Source organism: Quercus lobata, chromosome 10, assembly GCF_001633185.2.
Source record: "Quercus lobata isolate SW786 chromosome 10, ValleyOak3.0 Primary Assembly, whole genome shotgun sequence".
Lineage (NCBI taxonomy): Eukaryota > Viridiplantae > Streptophyta > Magnoliopsida > Fagales > Fagaceae > Quercus > Quercus lobata.
In genome coordinates, this window is record NC_044913.1 from 40,367,536 (window position 1) to 40,388,653 (window position 21,118).

At 33.2% G+C, this 21,118-nt stretch overlaps 1 protein-coding gene across 2 annotated transcripts; it reads left to right on the forward strand.

Annotated features, from left to right (window-relative positions):
* The first annotated feature begins 435 nt into the window (after positions 1-435).
* Positions 436-12,819, forward strand: LOC115963435 (translation factor GUF1 homolog, chloroplastic). 2 transcript variants are annotated; one of them, XM_031082429.1, is made up of 14 exons: positions 436-603; positions 780-851; positions 2,542-2,696; positions 2,799-2,856; positions 3,936-4,016; positions 4,140-4,226; positions 7,200-7,271; positions 7,621-7,755; positions 7,900-7,973; positions 8,212-8,299; positions 8,535-8,612; positions 10,390-10,465; positions 10,981-11,021; positions 12,615-12,819. In XM_031082429.1, exons 1-14 carry the CDS (start codon positions 451-453, stop codon positions 12,708-12,710), a joined length of 1,266 nt encoding a protein of 421 aa, XP_030938289.1. In that variant the 5' UTR covers positions 436-450; the 3' UTR covers positions 12,711-12,819. The 2 variants fall into 2 exon arrangements, with proteins under 2 accessions (XP_030938289.1, XP_030938290.1); XM_031082430.1 differs by having other exon boundaries at positions 511-603; positions 780-846.
* Positions 12,820-21,118: the final 8,299 nt, after the last annotated feature.

Here is a 21,118-nt window from a genome sequence, read left to right on the forward strand (position 1 = left end):
AAAACTGAAATTAATGAGAATATATGGCAGATTTGAGATGTCAAAATAAGGGGGAGGTCGGAAAGAGTGGCTGGCTGTTTGGCTTGTAGAGGGTGGCTGATTGTCAGTCTTAAGAGTAGAGGGGTTGGTTGGCTGGCCTAAGGGTAGAGGGTGGCTACATCAACATGGGTGCACATCTATAGAATAATGATATGCATCACCAAACTGGTCTCTTTGTTTCTACTGTCTTGAACATTTTAATCTCAAAACATAGGTGCACATCTCCAGAATAATGATATACATGTTTCACATATTCTATCATGTCATTATATTCTTCGTATTAATACTGTCATCCATCTATTTTTGAAAGAGACAGCAGTTCTGCCCTTATGCATGTAGTTGCCTTAAATGGTCTGAAAAAATCTTCTTCTTTTGGTCAATTAATTGCCTTTGTGGTTATAGTACTTACATATGGCATTGAACTTCATCCTAAGTCATATATTTTGCTTCCTTGAATCTATATGCAGTTACTATGATCCATATAGGGGTGTTATAGTATATTTTCGCGTCATCGATGGGAGCATAAAGAAAGGTGACAGAATTTATTTTATGGCCAGTGGGAAGGTGAAATACTTGTTCTAGTCTTCTATCCCCCAATTTTTATATTGATGGGATTATCTTCTGATTTGAGGCCTTTTATTCATTGTTTTGTACACTACTTGTTGCTTTAATGCCATACTTGACTCAAAGTTTATTCAAAGTAGTGCTAATTTTTATACCATTTATTCATGAAACGACAGGATTATTCTGCTGATGAAGTTGGAGTTTTGTCTCCTAATCAGTTGCAAGTTGAAGAACTGTTTGCTGGTGAGGTAAATTAATACATCTCAATAATTTGGTTATAGTATGATATGTATCTGCATGGCTTCAAGTAATTTGTTCTTGTTGCTACTGCTCTTTCTCTCTCATATCCTCGCATGAGCACGCATGTGTGTGAGAACACACACACAGAGTGACATGGAGCTGATATGGGTACTAAACTATATGAATAGGCAGTCCTATTTTGGTGTGCAAATGAAATTAGGTCAGTAGTGGAATTATATGGTTGTCCAAAGAAGTCTTCCTCTTTAGATTTTCAATTTCATATTTATAGATTAAACATGATTCTTACCTAATACACCTACACCTCCTGTTTATGAAGCAGAACTTGTGATAAACAAACAGGTAAAGAAGTTTAATTTTTCTAGCTAAAAGTGTCAATTTTTATTTCAATCAAAGCCTAAGTTTCTTACTTATATTAAAATATAAAGTAAAAATCAAATCCTAAGTTTCTTTGAGGAAAAAACCTCTGTGGGGCGGGATTGTGGAGGCATATTAGAAGTGTGCAGTTCAAAATTCCATGGTCTATTAGAATCCCCTCGTTGCCAATATGTGGCCTTCAAATCTTAATCAGAGCTAACATCACTCTCTCTCTCTCCCCCTCCCTTTTACCACTATTCTGTGGTCTTTTTCAAATTGTAGTTAAAAAACATGCTATGGTGAGTGACTTTTTGATATTAGGGATGGAGTAGTGCATTGGACCAGTCTTTGTGAGGCCAGTGCAGGATTGAGATTGGAATCTTTTAACAAGTTGTTTGACCTACTTTATACTGAACGGATTCAGTTTGAGACAAAGGATAGAGCATGTTGGATTCTAAATATTGTATGTTGATAGCGTGGGCAAAACTTGGAGTGATGGTGGTTAGGGCTGCTGTGATCTCTTGTGCAACAATGATGGTGACTTAAATAGAAAACATCTTATTTTCTTTCTTTCAAAAACACAATGGAAAATTTTTTTTTGGGGAGGTTTTGGTTGTTTGGGTACAAGTTTATGGTGGTCGAGTTGTTGTGATAGGTGGATTTTGGGAGTCAATAGGAAAACTATGTCAAATTTTGCTACAATACCAAAATTGATGCAAAATAACGAGTTCTGATACAAAAATTGATGCACATATTCTCAAAGGAACTGAGAATCAACAAAGATATACAAATAAAATAAACCTAGAACCAGCATTTAGGATTGGTTGGAAGTAGCACCAAGCAAGAGAAACAAGACCTAGGAATCAACACTTGGTTGGTTGGAGTAAGCACCAGATCATAGAAAAATTTTCAACTGAAATTTATTTATCATGAGCTTGTCTTGATAGGAGTACAGTAGCAGGTTTATATAGACTACTAGGACAAAACCCTAATCCTAATTGACTTGGGTCAAAGCCCAATTATTGAATTATGAAAATAACCTTGACTCTAGGAAATAAAATAAAATACTAATTAGCTAATAGATGTAGAGTAAAATCCAATGTACCAATAGTAAAGATACAATTGACATCTAAAATTAAATAAACTAAATTAAAATAGAATTTTCTTCGCGCTCCCTGCATCATAGACACTTTAACCTTCTTGTCTGGAGTTTTATCAAAGCAATAATCCTTGGTTTCACATTTTCTAATGAAAATATTGTTGCCAATGCTGTGGAAAGACATTGATAAATCTGTATAACTATGTCTCATTCTACCTTTTCAGGTAGGCTATCTTTCAGCTTCTATAAGATCAGTTGCAGATGCTAGGGTGGGTGACACAATTACACACTACAGTAGAAAGGCGGGAAACTCACTTCCTGGATACGAGGAAGCCACTCCTATGGTGTTCTGTGGCCTGTTTCCTGTTGATGCAGACCAGTATTGATCTATTGCTTGTTCTTGTCTGTTTTCTGAATTCTAGAATGGAACTTTTGTGCCCCCTTGGCTCTGGATTCATTCTATTTCTTCCTATGTTGCCAGGTTCCCTGAGTTGCGTGATGCACTTGAGAAACTGCAACTCAACGATGCTGCGTTGAAGGTGCAGTAGTATATGACCATTGTGCTATATAAACTAAGCACCTCTTTTTTAAGTTTCCAGCCATGAAATGCATCTAATAATCATGTAAAAGCTTATGTTGAAGTTTAGTAGGCAAGATTGATGTGAAAAGACTCAAATTTCCAATACTCTTGTCTAATTTATCCTTGTTAAAAATGATTACCTACAAAAAAGAAGAAGGTTAAGTGATTAAATTTACCCTATCCCAATAACTTAAACTTTTGGGATAATTGGTAATTTAACAATAAGCATTTCTAAAGAAATTGATTTTAATTTTGTGATTAAAAAATATACATTTTTCTTTAAGGCATTAAGTCCTTATCTTATACAAAATGAGTCTTATAAGATAAAAGATTGGCCCTAGACGCTAAGGGTAACTTTTGGTCCAAACATCCCTATATAAAATCAAATGTTGATACATACATATGTAAATTTGGTTGGAAACACTTGAATTGTCAGGATGATTTAAAGGACTTGACATCTTGCTTGCACACTTACTAATCAAAGTGAAGTACCCATGTTGGATATTCTAGAATTGCATTTCACTTTTACAATTTCAACAAACATTTCAATAAATGTTTGGTTTTATAAATTGGGTTACGATAAAAGGGAAATTGACATTTGAGTGGAGTTTTAACATGTTCTAGTGAACAACGTGACTCATGCTTTTTCGAAGGATGTGCTCTTTTGAAAAACATGGGTTTAATTGAAAAGATTGAAAATTAAGTTTCATTTTGCACTTTTTTCCCGCTTTTTCTTGCCCTCTATAAAAGAACTTAATAAAATTTTCTTAAATGTCCTCGGTCAATCTTTATGGTTAAGTCTAAGGTGGCTTATTGTTTGAAATTTAATTGATTGCTATGCCTAGGGATAAGCTTTACATGATTATCAAACTACAAAACATAAATTCTTTATTTGCTATCTGGCTCAAGTTTCTGCAATATGACTACCCCATATATGTTAAGTTGTTATACCTCAAGCGTTTGACGTTGACAGAGAGTGAGCCGACATTGATAAACTGAATTTAAGCTGCTTTCCTTGATTCGATAACATTTATGCAGTTTGAACCAGAGACGTCAAGTGCCATGGGTTTTGGCTTCAGATGTGGGTTCTTGGGTCTTCTCCACATGGAAATAGTTCAGGTATGCTTTCTTTTCTATGAAGCATCTGCCATTTTCCTCTAGTGATCTTTCACCAGTAATTTAAAATGTGTCTGAACCTTTCAAGTCTTGTATATGCCCTTACAAATTTTTCTGTCTTTACAGGAGAGGCTCGAGAGGGAATACAATCTGAGCCTGATCACTACAGCGCCAAGTGTTGTATATAGAGTGACTTGTGTAAATGGTGATACTGTAATTTCTTCTCGATCCTAAACTCATTGCATTTGTTTTTATTTACATATTTCAAGAATATGAGATGAATGTTTATATTTATCTATTACTAACTGCCATCTATGCGTAGGTTCCAAGCTCTTAGGGACAGGAAAACTTGAAATTTTGATTAGGACAAAGGTTGGCTTCAAACAAATTTGAAGCCATCTTCCAATTCATTATGTAACAATTTATAAGACTATCTGTGTATTATTTAAACAAGTGATATGACTCATTAAAAAAGTCATGTGACTAAAACTACACATGGATAGTCTCTTCAATTGCCACATTATGGGTTGAAGCAAATTAAAATTTTTCCTTTTGATTAAGTGGCAACATATTTCTTATTTTCTTATCAAAATTAACTCTGCATCAATGATTTGTAAGAATGATGCATTTTTAAGGTTTTAGTATGGTTGTCATGTTCTCACACCTTAGCCTACACTAACCATAATGATATATTCATTTGGCTGGGGAATTCAAGAGCAATAGGTAAGTTTATTGGCAAACTAACTGTACAGCCAACAAGTTTTCCTTTCCTTTTTCTCCATGCTAGTATGGAAAAATACCATTAGATAGGTAAGTGAGGACAATTTTAGTGGGATGCCCTTTTGGCGTAATCTTCAATTTAATATCTATATTGGGGATTTGTTACACTGTCACAAATATTTATCTTGTGTCTTTGTTAATAAGTAATTTTCATAACATTACTGACATAGGAAAAATTGGAGAATTTTCTATGTTTGTTTGTGGTGGGTTAGATAGGAAAAATTGGAAAAATTTTCTATGTTTGCTTGTGGTGGTTTATGGTTTAGGAGGATTTATGGATCTAGGGTTTAGACTTTAGAACCTTTTAAAAGAAGGGTGTTGTAGGAGAGGGCAAAGATTAGATTGAGGTATGAAAAGAGGGTAGAGGAAACAATATCAAATTTCTCCACAATATGTTAATAGTGTGGTTGTGGTGGGTTTAGGTTTTAGAAGATTTGGGCATATTGGGTTTAGAACCCCTCGAGAAGAATGGTTAGGGTTCAAAACACAATATTTAAATGATGGTTGAAAAGAGAAGTAAATGAAATAAAAAGGTTACCTATCAAAAAAGAGAAGTAAATGAAATGAAATAGAATGTTTTCTAAAATCTGTGAATGGTAATGTAAATAGTACACGGTGAGTAGTGCCGCTGAACACTAATGTTAAAAGTAATTCATTTATAGTACCAATGAACAGTAACCGAAAGAAAGGTTAGAGGAAGAGAAGAAAGAAAGAAGAGAACGGGGGGAGAAAATAACCCTAATGCAACTTGCTTTAATACTCAAAATGCTCAATAATTTATCAATCAACTCTCATTTGTTTGAGTACAATAAAGCACTTACATAGACTCTATTCTTAACTTCTAGGAGGACTAGGACTTCTACTTTAACTAGTAAACCAATACTATTTGAATTAAACCACAGCCCATACATAAAGACCCATAAACAAAATAAGACTTACTAATAAAAGAAAACTCATGGCCCATACCCAACATTGTTAGATTATTAAAATACCCTTAACTCTAGAATAGCAAATACAATATAAAAACCTAATTAACTACCATAGACACTTATTCTTGGGCTTTTCCTTAACCTTAGGCTTCCAAAGAGGATAATTTTTCTCGAACCATGCTATGGTTGCACCATCAGGGGGCATTTGGCTATTGCTTATTTCATTGAAATTTACGGAAGAAAAAAGGTATTGAGCTTGAGGGAAACATAGGGGCTGAACTGGGACCTGATATAAAGGATTCAGGGTCTTGATCAGCAGTGGTTTAAGCAGATATTTTGCCAAGAATAATAGCTGACAACTTATCCAGTGTTTCTTTAATAGGTGATAATTATTTGAGCATTGCTTCTATGATTTCACCTTCCCACTTAATTGATTCAAAGTCTTCTTTGTTCCTTCATATTCTTGAGAAAAAGCCTTAAACACTCTAATTCCATATTGGTCATCATTATCTTTGATGAGAAAATTTGTTGAGAAGTTGGTGAAAGCAAAATTTCAACAAAGAACTTGTAGTAATATTTCAGCTCTAATACCAAATTAATGTAGGGAAAATTGAAGATGTTGTCTACATGTGCCTGTGGTCAATTATGGTTTAAGATGATTTGTGGATTTAAGGTTTAGTACCTTTTAAAAGTAGGGTTTCATAGTGAAGGGACATTATTTGATTTATGGTTGAAATGATGGAAAGAGAAATGGAAATCGAATTTGTCCACAACCTATGAACAATGTGCATGAACTGTGTGGTTGAGCAATACTCGTGAACACTTTTACAAGAGAGAGAAGAAGAAAAAGAATAAAAGAGAGAAAATAAGAGAGGAAGAAGAATAATAGGGCCAACATGCCTCAATACTCAAAACACTAGATATTTTATTAATCAACTCCTCCTTGTTTGAGTACAACAACATATTGATTTACCCTATATCTTAACTTCTCCTAGACTCCTACTTTTACTAGAAAACCAAACCCTAATGGACACAAACCAAAGCTCACACATAAAATCCCAACTAAATAAGACTTAATCATAAAATAAAACCCAAGGCCATCAACTATGGCCATTGGCCTGCGCCCAACAATTGCAGAATTACTAAATACCTTTGATTCTAGAATAACCAAATATATAAAATATAAAATATAAAAACCTAATTAACTATAACGGACACTTACTCTTGAGTTTTGTCTTAACCTTAGGCTTCCAAAGAGGGCATTGTTTCTCTAACCACGCTTTAGTTACACCATCACCATCATCTATTACTTCACAGCAATGCTGTCATCCTTTTATTTCTTTTCATTGATCTGATGTCCATATTTTCTGAATGTATATTGATGATGTTATATTCCCTATTTGCAAATAAACCTCTTTTATTTAAACTAGATGTCATGTTGACCTCATTGCCAATTTCAATCTCAATATTCTTAAAGGTTGAATGCTCAAACCCATCTATACTTCCTGAACCTGGAAAGAGGAGGTTGATTGAGGAGCCATTTGTTAAGGTTATTTCTTGTACCTTAAGATATTTATTGCAACTTGAGATATTTATTTCTTTCGTTAGAACTATGGTTAAATGCTTAAATTCACAATTTTCTAATAGTTTAAACTTTTGGGAGAATCGGTAATTTAACATAGTATCAGAATAGGAGATCTTAAGTTTGATTTCTGACCCTACTCTACCTCCCATTACCACATATTGGGCCCCACTACCATTTCTTAATAGCTTAAGTTTTTGGGAGAATCGGTAATTTAATAGCTTCATTTAAATGTTAAATTAATCAAAGATAAAAACGTATTCGATTTTTGGCTTGAAAAATTATATGTTATTTCATTTTGAAGTAATACTTACAGATTGAGATGCTTACGCCAAAAGACTATATTGGTCCACTTATGGAGCTGGCTCAAGACAGAAGGGGAGAGTTTAAAGAAATGAAATATATTACTGAGAATAGAGCATCACTCACCTATGAGTTACCTCTAGCAGAGGTAATGTTTTGCATTATTGTATTCAAGTTGCGTAGATCAACTCCCTTGTAGATCTCTGTTTAGCTAATGTTTTCTTTTCTTATAGCATCTTGATCCATTTTATTCTTGTTTTACCTTATCTGTTTTGTAATCTTTATATTACAGATGGTAGGCGATTTCTTTGACCAGCTGAAGTCCAGAAGTAAGGGTTATGCCAGCATGGAATACACATTTGTTGGGTAAATGGATATAATTTTTGTCTTCTATATTATATGGAATTGATAGTTTTTTTTTTTTTTTTTTTTTTTTTTTTTTTTTGGGCGAAATGAATAAAAAATTTCATTCTAAAAAATTGAAGGTTCTCAACTTTCCCTTTTCTGACTTAATGGATGACCTATGTATTTTAACATTTTGCAAGGGAGATGCTTTTTTATCTTCTCAATAACTTATCATTTATTCTGACCTTTTGATTTACAGGTACAAGGAAAGTGAATTATTAAAACTTGACATTCAGATTAATGGCGATAGTGTGGAACCATTGGCTACTATTGTGCACAGGGATAAGGTGATCCTAGTTTTGTTTAAATCATGGTAGTTATATATAGATTCTTAGGAAAAGTGTATATATATAGTACGTACATCTTTGTGTGTGTGAGAGAGAGAGAGAGAGAGAGAGAGAGATGTTACTTATATTGTTGTGTCCAACATGTATGTTCTGAGCTGGACACTCTACTACGTGTTTGTCAAAATTTAACATTGAGAAAGGTGTTATGAAATCAACTCTAGCGGCCTTTTTTCAGGCATATGCTGTGGGAAGAGCTTTGACTCAAAAGCTGAAGGAGCTTATACCTAGACAAATGTTTAAAGTACCCATCCAAGTAAGATATTCTCTTTTTTTAGTTTATGCAACATTAATTCTAAGTAGCGCAAAAGCCTCGGTGTGATAATGTTTACTGCTGCTTTATTGAAACAATTGCTTAAATGCCATCCTCAAAGTGCAACATGAACTTCCCAAATGCCTTCTACATTCTTTTTCCTTTTTTGCAAACATGGATTGGAAATTTTTGATAGCAAATGAGCTCAAGCTAATGGCACTTAATTCTCTCACAACAATGGGAGTGCATTGTAACTTACCAAATTTGAATTTGGGCTTTGGAGTTTGGATTCTACTTCTCCCGTAAACATTCCCAAACCATCTAGTTAACAAAAAAAGTCAATAATAAAACTTGACCCAAATTATTGCTCGTGCAGTAGAAATTTTGCTATAGCTTATTTTGAGAAACATTGAGACTTCCAAATCTACCTCTTAACATTGTGATGGATGTCTTCTCTCACTGGATAGGGATGCATGGAAGGCATCTTGAACTGCTAATAGACTTTCTTATTACTTATTTAAAAAAAACAAAAAACAAAAAACCCAATAGATCCTGAGGATCTTGAATTAAACTAAACCAGCAGCTTACTCATGAAAGAAAACCTAAAGTTAGAGTTGATATCAGCTAGACTAGGCAATCCAGCGTCTCAAGTTTGCCCCTTATCAAGCTTCTGAGACATCTTATCTTTGCTTTTTCTTGAACTTCTTGTTGGCATCTAGGCTGAGAGTAATTTAAAATTATCTTATTTGGTCACTATTTTGCCCCCAAATAACGGATAAATTTATATGTAACCACTAAATTAAAATTGAGGTATATGAGATTTATGATTTGAAAATCATGAACTTTACTACTAGACCGATTGCTAGGAATTCACTTATGTATCATTTTTGGCTCCTAGTTTTCTACAAGTTCATGGAGAAGATTGGCTACATCTGCTCTGCTTTAGCAATGAAGTTGCACCAAAACCATGATTACTTAGGGCATGTTTGGTAAATTGTAATAGACACTGTAATGTAATAATTATTCTTATGGTTTAGTTATTCTTTAGTTTGGTTATGTTTTTATTACAAGGAATAATCATTCCTTATGAATAGCTATTATTCAAAATAAGGAATAATTATTCTTCTTTAAAAGGTTGTATTAATTATTTCTTAGTAAGTGCAATAATATTAAAACTTAATATATTTCCAAATAAACAAACTTTCTATATACATCTAATAATTATAAAAATAAAAAATCATAAAAAATAACACATATCTCTCTTAAATTTTAAAAATAACAATTTTTAAGGAGATATAATTGTATAAGTAAGAAATTTCCTAAAATAAATGTTAAGTTTCATTCTAATGTTATAACTCACAACCAAACTAATGAACATGTTTAGTTATTATATCACAACACATTTTATTTTTAGTAATAAAGATTACAATTCCTGTCGTAATCCTCATTCAGTGTACCAAATATTCCCTTAATATATATGTATGTGTGGAGGACATACCACAATCTATAGTTGGTGTCTTTGTATTATGAAGTTTCCTACAATTGACTCGAACTGTTATAGCTCCAAATACATTTGAATTCACTCAGTACCCTGGTTGTCTTAGTGTCTTAAACCACTAAAATATTTTCTTACTTGTGTTCAATTTTTCCCCCTCACTGATATCCTATTCTAGTATCATCTATATACACAGAACACATAATTCTGGGCTTCACTTTGTTAACTCTTATTAGCCAGTAATGCTAACTTGGTTGCAACATTTATGTCCTATATCCATTACAGGCTTGCATAGGTTCAAAAGTGATTGCTAGTGAATCTTTATCAGCAATTAGGAAGGATGTTTTATCTAAATGCTATGGTAAGATGTTCTTCTTTCTTTTAAGAATGTTTGGATATATTTGAAGTCTAGTATTCTCACTCATGTAGGATCTTCTGTGTATTTACTTTGCTCAAACATCTCTTAAGGAAGTAGATAAATGTTTATCGTAGGATATACAGCTGCCAGATTGTAATTATGAATTGAAACCTCTAGCCAGCATCTTGGGGCCATCCCCAAGAGATTTTTCCCTATAATCCGTCCCACACACACCCGTGGGAATAGTCAAATGCTTGAAGAGCTTTGAACACCCTTGGTAGTAGGGGGAAAATAAGGATTGTAATTCTGGGGGAGCACAATTCCTTTCTCTTGCCTTCATCTATCAGCTTTGTATATATTCTGTAATGCAAGGACTTACAAAACCTTTTTTCTCTAATAAATAGAAAATGTTAATTTTTACTTTTTCTGAGTTAACATTTTCTTCCTTTTGTCCCTCATGTGACTGGTGTTGATAACTAAATAACATGAATGTTTTTCATTCTTGTTAATTCTTGTAGGTGGGGATATTTCAAGGAAGAAGAAACTGCTTAAAAAACAGGTGCTGCACTTGCCAAAATTTATTGGATTTGTTAACAAATTATATTTTGTATTGATGTTGCAAGGATGCAAGTACAGCAGAAAAGCATATAATCTTATTAATTGGTGGTCATTTGATGAAGTGCTAACTACGAACCTCTGCTCGGGGCTACACTTGAATAATTAATATTTTAGATTTTGGTTGAAGAGTCCATTACTCAAAGTGGGAAACCTTTTTTTAAAAGATGAAATAATATGTTCAAAGAGCCGGGTATGCTCCATGGATGTGCTTCGAATTATGTCGGCTCCTTGACCTGAAAGTACTGAAATATAAGACATAGGTATATATAAGAAAATTGGTGGCATGTTTCATTAACTATGAATCCCAATCTAGGAGGCATGTTGCATCTCCTATTGTTCCTCTAGCATTTTGCTCCAGTCTTTTCAGAACTGCTTTCTGCATGAAATCTTCATTTGTATTTCTTGTAATGCTGTTCTTTCCACAATTTCCATGGTCAGACTTTGATTGGCAACCATGATTCTGTGAGTTCTAGATCAAATAGATAGGCTTTTAATGAGTTCAGAGCTGCATTAATCTGAGATCTCAAAAGTGTCAAACAAGACAAGTAAATTGTGATTGCTATATACTTGCTGCAACAAAGAAAGAATGTAGAAAATAAAATTTATTGAAAATTATAGCAATATAATGGAAAAAAGTCACTTACATCCTAGAATTGCCTTCAGAATTAGCAATACAGATGTAGGGTTGAGATAGTTACCCATTGTGATGATGACGTGTATGTCTTTCATTTCTAGATTCATCTTGTTATGTCTAGCTGAGAAGCATATATGAGGTGAAATATGCCCTATGTGGAAGGTTGATTATAGTACTAGCTTAAAGATTGGAGGTTACGCTGTTAAAAATGCTCACTTGCTTTACTTTACAGTCTCAACATTAAGTGCCAATAGGAGATGGTTATTCAAGAAATTGATCTGCTTTGTAATTGTTTCCTTATGGACATGTTCACCTTGATTTTATTTTATTTATCTTTCTAGGGGTTGGTGGTGTGTAGATATGCTTACTAACATGTACTAAGACTGGTTAAACTGGTCTTGAAGACCATTGTATTTCAGAGGATTCCTATCTAGATAAATTTTGTTTGAAAGGACCATGGAATGTCGTGTTTGAAGAAAATTTAAAGAAAAATAAAAACCTAGGTGCTTTAATATGTGCAAACAAATATGTGCTTTAGGTACAACTCATCTTACGTTGTCAGACAACACGGGAAGAGTTACCACTATTGGTAGTTCAATATTGGAAATTTGCAATGTCACTAGCATCTGTCTATGTTATTGTGGAATGGGAGGAGTATTCGTTATCTAATAGATCAGAGGAAACAAATTCTTTCAAATTTGTTAGTAAATTGTAACTGTACATATTAAATGTTTCCAATACAGTTTTTTTGTTTGTATTCAACTGTAGCAAAGCGATAGGTCTTTTAGTTTGTAGTAGTTTGTACTTGAGCTTTGTATATTTAACTGACTATTCCTATAATGTAAAATCCGTGATTTGCAGTTAGTATTGTGCATAAGTGTTTCCTTTTTTTTTTACCAGGCTGAGGGAAAGAAAAGAATGAAGGCAATTGGTAAAGTTGATGTACCCCAAGAAGCCTTCATGGCTGTCTTAAAACTTGAAAAGGAAGTATTGTGATCATAATTCTTTGTAGCAAGAAATGATGTGAAATTATTGTGAAATTACAGTTATTGTGGGAAATATGAGAAGATTTTGCCATATTTTCATCTTTGTTTTCGTGCTGTTAGTTTAGGTACTCATTATGATGTTTTGTTTTAACTTTTTTTTTGGGGGGTAAGTATTAAGTTTTTTAATTTTAAATCCAGTTATGATGAAATGCATGTGGGAAAGAAACACTGCCCTTTTAAGAATTTTCTTCACCATTGAGACCAACGATGGCTTATCAATCTAAGAGCATCTCCAGCAGACTCGGCAAAGCCAAATTTTGGAGAGCAACAGACACTATTCACGCAAAACAAGCACTCCAACAGACTCGGCAACTCCAAATTTTTTTTTAGAGTTGCTACAGTAGCTCTCCAGGAATGGATAGCACTGTAGCAATTACTGTTCATCATCTAAAGAATATTTCCCCTTAAAATAATACCCGGTTGAATAAAAAAATAATTCTTTCTCTCTCATTCCTTTTCTCTTTTGTTCTTCACTCTCTCGTGCTTCTCTATCTCAACGGTAACATACCACAATCAAAACAAAAACACAAAACCCAATCGAAAGATTTGAAACACAAAAACAATATTTCTCATAAGCCTAATGAAATCTGAGCAATAAAATAAAACTAATCAAGCCAAAAAAAAAAAAAAAAATGTAGAACGCCGATCTGTGTAGAACGCCAATCTCCACTTCTCTGCCAGTGATCTATGTGTGTATGAGAGAGAATTTGTTTGTGTGAGATAGAGGGAGAGAAATTTGTGTGTTTGTGTAAGAGAAAGAGAAAGAAAGAAAAAGACACAGAGAGGGAGAAGTGGAGAAGTGGAGATATTCTGGAGGCTACCATCCGGAATGAACTAGAAAAAGAAAAAGAAAAAGAAGGGTAGGTGGAGATAGTGGGATACGTGTGTGATGGAGGAAAAACCAAGAGAAAAAAAATAAAAAATAAAAGGGAACGTGTGGGTGGAAGGAAGGAAAAGAATAAGAAATAACCATTTAGAAATTTTATTGTAATATTTTCACAATATTTTCACAATAAATTTTAAGTAATTAGCTAATATTGGTGAGTAAAAATATAATTTCAGTGGTGGGTTCAAATTAGAACTAGTAACAACTTTTCACATAAGATTTTGATGTGATTCTTGTGAAAGTATTGCGAAAAATGTTGTGAATATAACACTTTTCATTAAAAAATATAATTGTTGGTAATGAATATAGAAAGAATAAATGATGATAAAAAAAGAATAAAGAATGAATGAAGATATAATATTTAAATGAGATAGAGAATGTGATAGAGAGTCTGTTGGAAAGTGTATTTGAAAAAGTGGGTAGCTAAAAGCTAAATGTCACTGTTCATTCTCCAAACAGGTAAAAATTAGGCAAAAATTTGGAGAGATTGCTGGAGATGCTCTAATACTTTATATTTGTCTTGTGTGTATGGATGAGGGTCCAATCAAGGACGTCAACACTGTACCGGCCATAAAACCTATATTGGTACTCCAAAATGTCCTGGATAAAATACCAGTTTATACTCTGTACTAGAGATTTTTTGGGTGTTTTGATTGGAATTGATATCTAGGCAAGTACAATAAAAAATAGTTAAAAGATATTTAAAATGTAAAAAATATAGTTATTTAAGCTAATATTTTGGCTTATTAAATATGTGGCTTTTAAATCTCTCTCTCACACGCTCACACACAACCTTGAAATGATACGCTAGTAATAACTGGTACTGAAATATTTCATTTCCCTATCCAAATCGAAACGATTTTTAGTACAAAATTGACTATCTTTGCTCCAATATAAATTAGGAAACATTTGGGTTAGACCAAAAATACAGGACAAATTAGAGAACATAATTAATTTCAATTTTTTTGGCCAACTCATCAATTTGTAGGCATATAAATTATGACAATTCATAGATTAACTAATGTGACCCCAAGTTAGAATCCAACATGTTAGTTAGGAGTCTCACAACTCGGTACTATTGCCTCTTGTCCTTTATAAAGTGAATCAAGGTTCAGATCTCTGCTCTCTTGACTATCAAAATTTTTAAAAAAATATAGCCATATTAAAATTGTTGAAATATAATTCTGATACAACGTTAAAAAAAAAATGTGAAACATAACTTTGATTATGTTTAAAAATGTAAGATATAATTCCTATATGTGAAACATAACTTTGATTACCTTTTTAAAGGTAAGATTTAGCTCTTATACCATGTTGTAATTGATGAAGCGTGAAATATAATGTTATAATTGTTGAACTATAGCTCTAACACTATATTAGAATTTAAGCTAAACTACACTTTACTACCTCCAAATTTGAGGTTATTCAAAACTTTCAATGTACACTATAGACTATTACTATGATATCAATATTCACTTCTTTTATAATATGTCGTATTTTTGCCATTAACCTGGTTTAAAACAAAAGGACAGGAAAACAAAATTTGTGTCCCAAACAATGTTGTCAGGGTGGGTTGACAGTAAGATTTTAATGGATGATGAAGGGACACATTGTTATTATTGTTGTGGTACTTGAGGGTGTAAATTGTTAATTTTCAATAAGGGTGTAAATAGATTCTAGCCTAGAATCTATGTTGACATTGGAATTAAGATTTGACAGTGAATAAGAGAGAGAGAGAGAAAGTAGAAGCACAAAGTGATCAATATGGTATAACTTGATAGCCTACGTCAATAGTAGATAACCTTAGTTGCTATCATCTTTAATGTTTTGAATTGTTTGTGATAATGAACCCATTGAAAGGTAAATAATAGACTAAACTATGAACTAAACATAGGATTACTTTATTTGTATTACAAGTAAAGTAATTGCAAGTAGGATTATAATTGACTAATAGATGTCCTGCACATATATCCATATATAAGTAACCATAATTAATTAAACCCTAAAAATGCCATTACATGCATGTGCCTATTTTTTTTATCAAGTGTATATGTATATTTGGTTTTTATATTTGACATTTTCAATATAAAAATTCTTATTCTTATTATTATTATTATTATTATTTTTATAAAGAAAACACATGAACTTTTGAAGGTTGAACATTTAAGTTTTAAGGTTTATAATTTTTAATTTGCAAAACTAAATATACATATCAAGAGATTAAAAATATAACAAAAATTGAATAGAAAAATATAAATTATACTATCTCATATCCTAAGTTTAATTTTAGATACATATGAGTATCCTAGTCACTTACAAAGATGAAGCACTTCCCAAAAATATAAATAAAAACAAATAACATGTACAAATGCTCTATGTCTTCCATAAATATACCTTATTATTATTATTATTATTATTTTTTAGGATTAATTTTTTTTTTATAAAGAAAACACATGAACTTTTGAAGGTTGAATATTTAAGATTTAAGGTTTATAATTTTTAATTTGCAAATCTAAAATATACATATCAAGAGATTAAAAATATAACAACAATTGAATAGAAAAATATAAATTATCCTATTTCATATCCTAAGTTTAATTTTAGATACATATAAGTATCCCAGTCACTTACAAAGATTAATCACTTCCCAAAAATATAAATAAAAACAAATAACATGTATAAATGCTTTATGTCTTCCATAAACATACCTTTTAGAAACCCTAAATGTTGCTGAAGCACTGTATCAAGCTTTGATAGTGTTGTTGATAGGTTTAAATTATATGCACCTAAAACGAAAGTCAATGTCATACTCTTCTTGGGATTGATTCTCTCTCTCTCTCTCTCTCTCTCCTACTTTTCTTTTGGCCCTTCAATATTTTGTGAATTTGGAATATATAAAATAGCAGGTGTTATAACATGAAAAACTAACATTGAATGGATTAATGAAATTTAAAGTGGAAGAGTTCAAGAAGTTGGAAAAGGGGGTAGAACCAAATCTCTTAATTTTCTGCATTTATGGTTTAATCTGGTCATTGATAAGAAGATGGGTTGAAGTGGAAGACTAAATGAAATACTACTCATACAACGAGCCACATGGTAGAACTTCATGCTCTCTCGCATGAGATCTCTGTTTATATATATATATATATATATAGAGAGAGAGAGAGAGGGAGAGAGAGAGAGAGAGAGAGAGAGAGAGAGAGAGAGAGAGAGAGATTGATTTACTTGTAATAAAAGTAGTAAAAAAGAGTAACTGTATTATTGGTGTGGGGGGACGAGGATCCAAACAACTGATGAAATTCTTGAGGAGGTAAACCTCGGGAAACATTGGAGGGTTGTCCTCAGAAAGTATACACTTAACTCATACTTAAGTTGAAGAACCGTAATTGGCGAGGGTGCCGAAGACATTTGCCTAACCTCGGAAGGTTGAGGGTTAGAGTTGAAGGGAGCACAACGCAATCCAAGGGGGGACAAAGATAATTTGGCATTGAACAAGGAAGAGAAGAAAACGGAAGGACAAAGTGGCCATCTCCTCCGCATTAAATGCACTGCAACCACTTAGTTGGCCACATTAATGAGAAAATGACCATAAATAGTGTTCCCACAGCTCATACCTTAGTGTAAAAACCTTCTAGCAAGATCTTGATGAGACAATTATTAGGAAAGTCTAATCATGACCCTCTAAATGTAAGGTCCAGATGCATCTTTGCTAAACCATATAAAGCCAAGAAGTACCTGGATTAGGAGGAGGGTTGATTTTTTAGGAGAAAAGAGAAAGAAATCATCCAATTGTAACCTCTACCTCGGACCAAACCCGAGGACAAACACTTTGCCATTTCAAGGCTATTTCCAGTTGAACATTAATCACTACACATAGTTTGATCTAACTTTCGTCCTTTGTCTTATAACAAGTACTTAAAGGTTGACCTTGCATTCCACCTCTATAAATTAATTGTGTGAGTGAATAGTAACACGATTAAAACCAACTTGATTTATCTATTTTACTTTTTGCCTACCACAATTGGGTTTGCAAATCTTTCATTTTGCCAATTTCTTTATTTAACATATCTTTTCTTAATAGGATCTTAATTAATATTCTCAACTTTCTCAAACAATTCCATCACTTCCTCGACTTTAACTTTTTGAAAATATCATCCTCAACCTTTGATTTCATCAACCCGCTATAAAAAGTTGATCTTGTTCGCTATCTCAAATAATTTCTTTAAAATTGGCTTCTGATGGGAACTAAGTTAAAGATGTTCGTCCATGATGATCGTTCACAGTCATTGCGTCCACAACTTAACCACGTCCTGGAAACCTTAAGAAGAGGATAACAAGAACATTGTACATAGGAAACAATACAAGTCCCTTTGGAATAGGACCAGGTAGGTCGTCCACAACACCATAAGGACGACCAAATAACACTTGGTGAAATCTATAAGAGGACTTCTCATAAACTTCCTTATGATCTGACCATGATGTACTACTCTCAAAACATGGAAGGAGTTCCTCGTAATTCACCCCACATACTCCATTTACCCATTTTCTCCACTAACTACTCACATCACCCACGATGGTGATGGATCCGAACAAGTAGACCCATTTCTAATTCTCTATAAAAAGAACAAGTCCTATTCACCCAAGGTAAGTTCTAACTATTCACTACTTTCCATCCTTGTGTCCTAGAGAGAAAACTAACTTAATCGTTGGAGGGTTCTTGGCCGGGTCACACTGGTCACCTTTGATAGTTCTTTCTTTCTTTTTAGGACTCACAGTCATCACCATAGCTCGAAACATTCTAGCCTACTGATTTTCGTGTATCATCAGATTCAATTTTAGAATTTTCAATTTTTGGTGAATTGATGTAGGAGTGGCAATTCGTGTTCACGTGTCGAGTTTGTGTTATGTCAACTCATGAGTATCATACTATATGGGTCAAACTTACTCGACATATTTATTAAACGGGTAACACAACCCATTTATGAAACGGGTTAGTCGTGTCGACCTGTTTATCAAATTTTATATAAAAAAAAATTATGAAAAAACAAACAAATGAATATTTTTAATATAAAATTCAGAATTAACGAGTAACTACATCACATATAATCATTTAAAACTAAAGCATATCTCAATATTACAAATAATTAATCACAATATGTTAAAGAAAATAAATCACAACAACTAATAAGTTTATATTCCTAGGGTTTGAAGGGTATATTGGTAAAATGTCATTTAATTAAACGGGTCAAACGGGTTCCATGGACTGAACACTAACCTAACCCATTTATTAAACGGATCAGTCGTATCAACCCGAATATGATACAAACTTATTAAGTCTCAACCTATAACCTAATATATATATATATATATATATATTTTCTTTTCTTTTCTTATGACTATAACTTGTATAAAATAATATCTCATCATAATCACAGGGAAAGAAAAAAATGACCATCCTACTCAAAGAAATTCTAGGCTTACCCTTTTGAATTATTAAATATTACACCTTAAGTTTAACCGAAATTCATTTAAGTTCTCTAAGTTTCAAATTTATTCAATTCAGTTATTCATTCCAATTTCGTTAGATACCGAACAAAATAGAAAATGATCTTAGAAGGGATATAATGAAATTCTTTTATTGGTTCTTTCCGGAGGACCTTTTGTTTTGATTAGAAGGGATATAATGAAATTCTTTTATTGGTCCTTTCTGGAGGACCTTCTATTTTGATTAATGGGGACAACAAACAAAACAATTTTATTTTATTATTGTGGGTACCTAAGGCATGCTTGGCAACGTCCTAGGCATGCTTGCAACGTCCTCGGCCGTCCTCGGCATACTTTTGCAACGTCCTCGGCATGCTTAACAACCTCCTTGGCTGACCTTGGCATGCTTTGCAACCTAGGCGTCCCACATCGAAGGAAAACCCCCCCACTTTCTGCCTTATAAGCTGTGAAGCAAAGGGAGTAGTGTACCACCAAGCATCTCACAAGAGACTTGGTGGTACACTACTCCCTTTGCTTCACAGCTTATAAGGCAGAAAGTGGGGGGGTTTTCCTTCGATGTGGGACGCCTAGGTTGCAAAGTATGCCAATGTCGGCCAAGGACGTTGTTAAGCATGCCGAGGACGTTGCAAAGCATGCTGAGGACGTTGCAAGCATGCCGAGGACGTTGCCAAGCATGCCTTATGTACCCACAATTATAATAATATTATAACAAATATAACTTATTATTACTAATATTAAATTAAATAAATTAATAAATAAATAGAGTTCTCCTATTTGAAATGCCTTGTGATCTTCAACCAAATGTGTGCCTTAATTCCAATATTCAGCGGCTTGATCGAACCAAGCCTCCGCAATTTCAAAATTTTCCTATCACATGGCCTGTTCTCCCCGGTCAGAATAGGTAGGGAAATTCCTTTAGAAGTTGTGATTAAAAAAAAAAAAATTTCTCACATAAAAAAATCTATAAAATTAATAAAAAAATTTTATAAATTTTTATGGGAGAATATTTTTCAAACATTTTTTTTTCCATTAGTTAATTGTGTACTAAATGGAAAATTTTAATGGAATTGGATGAAAATGCTTTAATTGAATAAATTTAAAACTTAGATGACTCAATTGAATAAAAGTAAAGTTAGAGAACTAAAATGAATTTCAGTCAAATTTAAAGTGTTCAATTTGCATTTTATCCTATTTTCTAATATATATTAAAAAAAATTATAGTAAATTTACTATTATGTAAAGATTCAATATTGACTAATATACTTTTAAAAACTCTCCAAAGCAAGGAAATAAAACATTAACATAGAAATTTTTAAAAATTACAAAAATTTAAAGACATTGAGGATGGTGGTTGATGAGGGAGAACTAGTGGGGGAGATGGTGAGGTAAAGGGGGGAAAAGTAAGAATTGAAACTCGATGTATGTGCCTAATTGTTTTTTATCTTAAATTGATTTTTTATTAATTTATATCGTGTGTTATAAGATATATACAAAAACTTTATTAAGTTTTTGTAAGGGGCCAACTCCCCCTCTGGCCCGTTGCACATTAAAGCTCATCACCATGATGCTAAGTGTACAAAGCCTTGAGCTTGTTAGGCCTTGGGCCTTGAGACATGGTACAAGAACGTGTGTTTTATGGGGGCCCACAACTTTGGCCTGGACGAGCCTTAGTGCCCAATCTAAGACCAAAGAGCATAATGGAGCCATTGTGACAAGGACGACGATGTTGAAATCCTACCAACCAACTTCGGCCTGGTCTGGATGGCTGCTACCCGGGAATGAGAGACCTTAAATGCCCGGTATTGCCTTGAGGAGTATCGCTGCCGAACATCTCTTCTGAGGTGGGAACCAGTTCCAATGCCACTCTTACCACACCCACTCCTAACTAAACACCCACTTAAGGATTATGGCATTAGACCTCCTTTCCCACTAACAACTCAAGTAATCATAATCGCCCATTAATCTTG

Coding starts and splice junctions, on each gene's coding strand:
- LOC115963435 (XM_031082429.1), top strand. CDS start 451: ATGGCATTGAACTTCATCCTAAGTCATATATTTTGCTTCCTTGAATCT. Junction 7,272..7,620: donor TTGAGGAGCCATTTGTTAAG/GTTATTTCTTGT, acceptor TAATACTTACAG/ATTGAGATGCTTACGCCAAA. Junction 8,613..10,389: donor TGTTTAAAGTACCCATCCAA/GTAAGATATTCT, acceptor TATCCATTACAG/GCTTGCATAGGTTCAAAAGT.